This window comes from Rhagoletis pomonella, unplaced genomic scaffold (genome assembly GCF_013731165.1).
Source record: "Rhagoletis pomonella isolate Grant_MI unplaced genomic scaffold, Rhpom_1.0 Rhpom_scaffold_00005, whole genome shotgun sequence".
Classification (NCBI taxonomy): Eukaryota; Metazoa; Arthropoda; class Insecta; order Diptera; family Tephritidae; genus Rhagoletis; species Rhagoletis pomonella.
The window spans coordinates 50,225,100-50,234,018 of NW_023458559.1; the positions used below are offsets into that span (position 1 = coordinate 50,225,100).

At 34.8% G+C, this 8,919-nt stretch overlaps 1 protein-coding gene across 3 annotated transcripts in view; it reads left to right on the forward strand.

The window, feature by feature from the left end:
- LOC118739135 (general transcriptional corepressor trfA-like) overlaps window positions 1–8,371 on the forward strand; it is a 109,737-nt gene extending 101,366 nt beyond the window's left edge. For 2 of the 3 annotated variants that reach the window (XM_036470299.1, XM_036470300.1), the window contains exon 13: window positions 1,489–4,076. In XM_036470299.1, the coding sequence (XP_036326192.1) occupies window positions 1,489–3,307 (1,819 nt within the window). In that variant the 3' untranslated portion in view covers window positions 3,308–4,076. Of the gene's footprint in view, window positions 1–1,488; window positions 4,077–7,368 lie in introns of those variants that run through there. The other variant, XM_036470301.1, reaches the window with a different exon arrangement.
- Window positions 8,372–8,919: the final 548 nt, after the last annotated feature.

Here is an 8,919-nt window from a genome sequence, read left to right on the forward strand (position 1 = left end):
ACGGTTTTACGATTTTTATGCTTGAAGCTCGGTACCTGGAGTTCCGAGTTAGCAAATAAAATTTTTCCCACTATGGCGATTTAGGCGGTTTTGCTACTGGTCGGTAGGCGACTTTTTAAAGGCATCGATGATATGTATACGCGGCAATTTTCGTTTCCACAACCAGCTAGCTTTAAACGGCAACATTAAACGCGAAATAATACTGATATAAGAATTGTCTCAGCAAAAAGTTTTGCTTCCAAATATGGATCGACAGAAATCGTAGGACAGATTCATTCAGATTTACTTCAGATTTCAAACTAGAACTATATATTTGCTCATCCGCGGGGAGAATCCGTACCCGGAAATATATTTTTTGTTGAACGATCAATTGTTTTCCATTCAAAGTTATTACCTAACTTTCGACATGTGTATGTACTTTAGGGTGGTCCAAAAATGCATGTAAAAAAGTTAAGTCGGAATTTTTATGCTCTCATCCCCTAGGATGGTTATATACCGAAGAAAATATACCCATATTTTTTTATTTCGAAATCAAAAAATATTGAGAGGTCGCTCAAAGCGCCCAAAGTTTTCCATGTATTTTATATGGAGAAAAAACTTTTTGTAGAAATGGTACAGAATTCTTGAAAATCAATATTTTTCGATGGGATATCGTCAAAAAAGCTTCTACTAACGTTAGATTAGACTTTATTTTGACTATGAATATGTCCCGTAGATTATAAACGAACACAACAGAAATTATAGATCATAGAGTACATATGTATACATAAATCCTAGTAAAAAAAAACATAATTTATTATCGCTCATGCATCATGAATCATGAATGTTAGAACATTGATTTTGATTCATAGATCAGATATAATACATCGCAAATCACAGATCAAACGTGAAAGGTGATGGAACATTGAACATACAAAATAAGAAATCAAAAACATAGATAATACAGTTAACTCGTTATAGGTTACAGAGTGAAGAGAGTTGAAGTGGACTCTAGAGGTCGTAACCAAAAGAATAATTACATGCATATTTACATACATATGTATGAATAATGGTGGTTTCGTTTCTACAATAAATTCTGCCTTTTTATTGCGCGGTTCTTAGTGTTTCTACTTGGAGGGCAATAACAATGTAATATTTTTCGGTAGAAATGAAATCGCCATAAAATAGTCTACCCAAAAGAAACTTAAAATTTTCTGTCTCTCCTTATATTTTATTTATCATTTTAATTTTTGTTTCTTTTTGTAACTCTTTTCATTTCATGCCCCATTCATCAATTTTGTGTTGCTAATCAAATTCCGTTGCATAACCCTGTAAAACTCGAATCATAAACACAAATGTACAATGCTAAATCCCGAACAATTGGAAAATTTCAACAAAAACCCACTTAAAACCAAAATCGCTTGAATATCTAAAAACATTGCGTACCCATCAACGGACCACACTGGCTTTCTCTTGCCTCCATTTTTCATGACACATTCGAGCCCACAGTCGTCGTGCTGACACCAATTCCCATATTTCACGAGACGTCACCTCGTGGACACTGAATCGCAATTTCCGTAACAGCGTCGACAGTCAGATTGACGACAAGGCTTTGAATGGCCTCAGCCGACGTAATACGAAAATGCGTTATGATCTTATTGCCAGTGATGACGAAATACTGCAAGCATCGAGTAGCGGCATAAAGCGAACAAAGTCTTTTTGGAAATTTGGTGGACGCGGCGAAGATATACTGGCGGGCATGTCGCTCTGGCAACATCGTGATTTAGTAGCCGCACCAAATCTAGAGGATTTGCGCACTGATAGTCCACCGCACAAGGAGAATGGACACGTGGAACATGACGATGAACCTGAAAATGGGGTCGAACGTGAACGTGAGCGGGAGCGTTCGCGTAATAACATCGACAAAAATGGCACGCTAACCAAATCACACTCCAACAATTCAACTTCATCGGCGGAAAAGCGTCGCAATGACAGCGTTACCAGCATGGAAGTGTACGATGATGACGAGAATATCTATGGCATGAGCCCGGCGGTGAAGCGCGAGAATATCATTTTAGCCAATCGCAACTCAATACAATCGAATGCGACCACAATGCGCGCAGAGTACACGCCCAAATCGCGCATGAAAATCATGAAAACGATCGAGATCGATATTGAAAATCCAATAGAAAGCGAGAGATTGAGCACAATAAAGCGTGGCCAAAAAGAATATCAGAAGGAGTATCGTGAAACGGCTGGCATGCTGCCACAGGTGAATATAAATAGTGCGCGCGCCAGTGAGAACAAGAACAAAAGTGGTACCACGACTGGCATGCAGTCGTCACGCCGCGAAACAATGAGCAACAGCCACAAGAAGCACCAGACCAACAATGTGGATGCTAACGTTGGAAAGCATGCCAGTCTGCAGCAGATGAAATCGAGCGGTAGTGGTGGTCAATCACAGACGCGTGGTAAGCAGCAAGATTTTCCGCACTCCACCGAAGATGAGGACGCCGACAGCGACGACAATGGCACGCTCAAGATGAGTGACGTCAATAACTTCTTCGACGATATCTCGCACGAGAATACCACTGGCGGCATGATTATGAAGACAGTGAAGCGCAAGGATATACTGAAGCAGTACTACACCAGTGAGGATGAATCCGATGATGTGGAAATCAAATCGACCAGCTCGGACCCCTACGACTGCATAGTAATTAATGATCATTTGGTGCGCAAGGACGAGAAACATCGGCGCCAGCTACACAACTCCTATCAGGAGCATCAAATGGAGTTTCAAACATTTCGCGCCACAACCACATCGGCGGCTATGCAGCAACAGGGCGTCAACAAGAAGAATAAATTAAATGGCGGCGAGCAACGTAATGGCAGTGGTGGGGGCGGAGCTGGCGGTGTTGCGGGCGGCGGCAAATCGAAGAAGCAACAGGAGTTGCACGAACAAGAGAGAGAGCGAGATAGGGAACGCGAGCGCGAGCGTGATCGTTACAGCATGAATAACAGTTCGACGCTGACACGAAACTCGAACGTCAATGCAAATTCGGTTATGAATACACCCACAGCAACAATATTGCCACGCACGCGCCTCATGAAATCGAGCAACATGACAAGTATGACTTTAGAGCGCGCATCAAAATCAAATAAATCACGCGAAAATGGGCACGCGAGTGCTGGTGGTGGTGGTGGGGGTGGTAGTGACAAAGAGCGGCATCATTATGGCAAAACATATGGGCCGTGGTATGATTTTTGGGATCAACAGGATCAAAATACACTCGTGAGCCGCAAGTCCATGAATAATGGGAAAATATGAGGTGGCGAGTGAACAGGAATTTTAGCAAGAATTTTCAGAGGGCATCAAAGTACATTATTTGAAAAGAAATTGCATTTGGGCGGTGGTTTGAGGGTAGTTAAGAGGCATCAATTTGCTAAGCAACATAGCCAGGCAACCGAACGGTTTCGCAGCTGGTAGCAGCTAAATGCAATGAAAGAAATTTGTTGCAACGTTCTGGATACAGGAGCAAGTAGGCTAAACGTCCTTGAAAAAAAAAATATGAAGAGTAGGATAAATTCATATATGTAATTAAAATTAAAATACATAAAATTAGTGCCAAGAGGAAAGTTGGAAATGGCTTTCAGAAATTTAGCAATCAAATTAGGTCCTAAGTTTTAAACTAAATATTAATATAATAATCTGAACAAACGCACAAAAAGAATTTTTTTTAGTTGGAATTTTACTTGTTTTCATTACGCATGAAAACTATTTTGGAAAGGCACAAACAGTTAGTAACTATTTTCGAATATACTAGATGCTTAACAAGCGCACAGCAATTATCTTCTTGTGTACACGATGCGAAAAGCTTTCCATCTTAACCTTTGCCTAACTTTTAAGTAATGTTTGAAACATTTGCACAAGCAACATGTTGCTGAAACATTTTTTCCCGATTTTATTACTTACTTTCGGTCCTCAGCTGGAACTGACTCTTACGAAAATAAGCGATTTATTAAATATGTACTGCCTGAAGACACATGTTGCTAGCAACATTTTGTAAGATACAAATTTTGCCGTTTTAAGCTAGAAACAGTTTTTGTAAACATTATAGCGTTTTCAGTTTAAATGAAACCATTTTCAAATTAAGTGAAACCTTTTTCAAATTGAATGAACCCTTTTTCAGGCTAAGCGAAACCATTTTTAAATTAAATTAAACGTTTTTCAGATTCAATGAAACTTTATTCAAATTAAGTTAAACTTTTTTCAAATTAAATGAAACATTCTTAAAAGGAATGCCATTTGCCGCTAGCAACAATGCTGCTAGAAAATTTTTTTCGATTTCAAAAATTATTATCTGGCGTCAGCTGGAATGAGTACTAGTGACTAAAAGAAAATAGCGGGTCGCCGATTTTTTGCCTGAAAATAACCAAATCCTCAAACAAGTAATTCCAGAAGCATGTTGCTACCAACATTAACCGAAATACATGCATACACTGCTGCTAATATTTTTTTTTTGTTTCTAATTAAAAATCGTTAGTATTGGTGTTAGAAGACGAAGACAAAACTACATAGAGTGCACGTTTTCGGCAGCACTGCTTTAGACGATTTTCTGATTCCCCAAGGAAAAAAATGTAGGAGTGTTTTTTATTATTGCATACATTTAGGAGGCTTATTACAGTTTGTACCTAATGGCAAATCATTGCAAGGAAACTAGTGCTGGTGATCCCTAAATTATGCCACATAAAAGAAATAGGCGGCTATGGCGAACAATTAATGTCTTCCAAAACTATGATACATTTGTTGCCAATTAGAAGTTATGATATAAAAGACACACACACAAAGATAACGTGGATTGCTGTCATCAAAAATAAATATGTTACTTTCACTATTTTTTACACCGCTAGCGAAAGCCATGCATGTATGTATATCTTTGCTACAAACTGCTACAGCTGAACATTTATTATTTAATAGATACCCTTAAAAAAGAAATAATCTAAAGCTTGCAAATCGAGTATACATATATTACACTTGAATACGGTCCAATAATAATTTAAAATTATTCGAGGTTTTCTAAGCTTGTTTAAGTTTAAGGGCATCCTTCTATGATATATCTATATTTAATTTTCTTTTATTTTAAATATGTATATTGTATAATTACTAAATGTATCAAACATAGTCCATGTTAATGCTAAGCTAAAATATCTAAACTGCATTTTCGTAAATAGTTATGTAATTCATACCATTATACATTTATGGCAACACTATGTAACTCAAATTCATTAAGTGCTAGAATTTTCTAATAACTAATGTCAAAAAAGTTTCTAACGCAATCAAGAAAAAAGCGGTCGCACCTCTGTTGCAACAAATCATATATAATACACTTACATAATTGTTAAAAAATATATAAATCGCATCATATACTTCGAAGTCGAGTCCCAGTGTCGCGGCTAATGAGAATATCATAATATTGTTTACGAAGAAGAAGGCCACAACCTGCTGCAGGATTCTATAGGAGGCCAAGCTTATAGCATAAACAGACGGCAACGTTAATCCGTATTAACAGCGCAGTTGATCTGATCAAAATTGTACTCTGTCAGATGGTATTATTACGGGCTCAAAACCCACGGGCAGAAAATTTTTAAAAACGTCCTTTGAATCCGTGAATTATTACTTTTATTTCTTTAAATGTAGTTCCAGTTGATGTGGTATTTTTTAATAAAATTCAACTCTAAAAGATTAAATTACTTGAATAGATTATGTGAAATAATAGCATAAAAGAAAATAAAAGACTCGTAAAATAAAACAAAATATACAACAAAAAAAATAAAAATTCGACAGTGCGGTCCTCATACTAAATAATTCAAATACAGTGACTCAAACAAATTACCATGTGTTAATTTTTTTTATACTTTTTCGTAATGTTTTTTGAGCTAAATTTTTTTCTGTTATTTTTCTATAAAAATACCGTCCAAGCTTTAACCAAAAATATACAGTCACAATTATAAACTTTATACAAAAAAGGAAAAATTGAGCAAATTTTCATAAAAATTTCAACTTTTTAATTTGAATCTTCAGAACATTTTTGGGTATGCAGTTTTATAGCACAAACAATTTTAGTCTAACGAAGTGCAAGTTTCAACCGGCTGAAAAATCGCGTTGATTTTTGAAATTTTTTTTTGAGACCGTTTTTGCGATTTTTTTATGTAATATGTGCAATTAACAAAAACTGAAGTAGATTTTTTGAGATTTTATTACTAACGGTTTCCCGTATTTTATTTCATAAGAAATTCATGCATATATTCGAAAAAGTGCAAAAACCCGTAAACATAATTCCCCAAAATCAACGGGATTTTTTATCCGTTTGAAACTTGCACTTCATTAGACTAAAATTGTATGGGCTATAAAACTGCATACCCAAAAATGTTCTAAAGATTTAATTTTGTTGAAAATTTTTTGAATTTTCCTATATTTTGTATCAAGTTTGAAACTGTGATTGGACGGTGCTCGAAGAACATTACTAATATTAAAAAAAAATAATTAACACGTAGTCATTTGTGTGGGTCATTGTAAGTTCTTATTCAATTTCAATTGGATTACTATCTGAATTAGAATGCTGACTGCCTTACCGGCGACGGGGTAGATGTCCAGTATAGTTTTTCATTTACTCTGTATTCTACGTTCTCTGAGCAAACACGTAAGCAAACAAACAGAAAATCAGCTTGGAGTGCGTAGTAGGCAAGTGGTCAAAACTTCAATATAGCCAAGTAAAAGTGACACGATTTCGACAGTCTTCCTTGAACTATACATTAGGGTGCATCGCTTTGTTCAGCATGAAAAACCTTGACAAAGCATTAGCATAAACGTAATCTATGGTAGATACTAAGAAAATGTGCCCCAGAAACCATAGTTCCAACATCAAAACCGAGCTACGGATTTTCGAGGAGAAAATTTCTATGTAAGATAAATCTAAAAGATGTGGCACTTTTATAGGAAACTTATTGAAATTGATATAAGTATCAAACTATATCATCGGCTAAGCGCTTGTTGTTTTGAATTCAGGACTATGGTTTCTTGGGAAAATTTTCCCAGAATTGTCCGTAAATTACGCTTCTGCTATACGCTTAATCGAAAAAATTAATGCACTCTACTATACGTGTTTTAGTTTCTCTTAGGAAATGCTATTTGCTTTAATAACTCAAATTTATAAATTCTTAACTATCGCTGCTTCATTTAATCAATTGTTTTCATTGCTAATAAAACTCATTTCCTTCTTTTAATATTCATTCCCTACATTCACCACTAATTGGCAAACCATTCGCTTGCTAAATTTTAATCCTATAAAAATTCTGTATATTTCCTCTCTTTTCTATGTGTATTTCTAGAAAGGGTGGTGCCTTCCGCAACATTTACATAGACTTCTAGAACCAAAAAAAAATAGAAATTACGCAAAATTGATGCAAACTTTTAAGTCCAGCTCTCTATCAACACTACACCACACAAAACAATAACCACAAACAACAATAAAAAAGAACAACAGCTAAAACAAAACTACATTGAATTTGCTCGAAACACATAAAAAACAAGACACTGTTCTATAGACGAAAACAACAAGAAAACTTATTAAATATGTACTGCTAATTAACAGCAGCAAGCATTTTTGTATGTATACCGTACATATCTATACGTATGTATGTACATTTAAATATTATTATATGTGTATTAGTATATATCGATGTGCTATCTATTAGAATTTTAGGAAGTATTTAAAGCTTAGTTGGATGAGTTAAAGTTTGTTAAAATGCAATTAAAAAACTATATACATATATATTCAAATATATTAAGCAATCTCAAGAAACAAATACCTTTATTTTAACCCTGTATATTATTAATGTATATACATTATATATAACAAAAGATTATTCCAAGCAATCCAAGAATTTCTTAATTTTTCAAATTCTCTTAATATTCAAAAAAAATAAATAAATTGTCTGGCATTTCAACCTAATATGAAATAATTTTCTTTGTTTATTCCATCTCTAACTGCTTCTTTATTCACAAATAAAGTGCATCCCAATTTGCCACAGTCAAACTGCGTCACACCAAAACTAACGATCGTTCGGCTCCAATGATTTATCGGAGCATAAATAAGTAGACGTTAATGGTTTTTAGTTATTTAAGTATAAAAGAAAATACTTTATAAAAACATACACATAAAAAAATTAATTGCATATATTTAATTACCGGTTATGCATTTGTATGCATTCTATATAAGCAGTGAAAATAATATATATTTTATTAACTTTATAATTTCAATTCATTTTATTTGCCTGTATTATCGTACTACATAGTAAGTAATTATGTATGTATTTACTTCAGAATAATATTTGTTACAGTGTATACTTGTATGTAAACATTTATTATAAATAAAATATGATTTTTTAAATAAATAAAGTAGACAAAAACTTTTCAATTCAAAAAATTTTCAAGCAGGACTGCCAAATATTCTTAGCTAAGAGGGTATAAAAAAGCCATATTGGGTATAAAAAAAGTGCCAAATAGCAAAAGAAAAAGTGCCATTATTCTTAATCGAAATAAGTTTAAAATTTTCCAGTACCACTTGAAGTAAAATAAAGCCAAAAAGTGGCGGGTTTGAGCCAAATCGGCAGGCCTGGGCACTTGTCTGACTACCATGGCGTATGAGTAACTAATAGTTATCACCATCATCCCGAGTAATTAATCACTGAGCCTGGGAGTTAACCTTCCACCGTCCTATTCACGACACATTAAACTACAAACAGTTCTAGAACCACATTGTGGTAAGGCAATGGACAATCGAATCAATGTCTCAGTGAGTACCCCCGTGTGGGGTCTGCCACAATAACCTAACCTAAACTAGAACCACATAACTAAAGAAAGAAAAAAGATGAAATGAA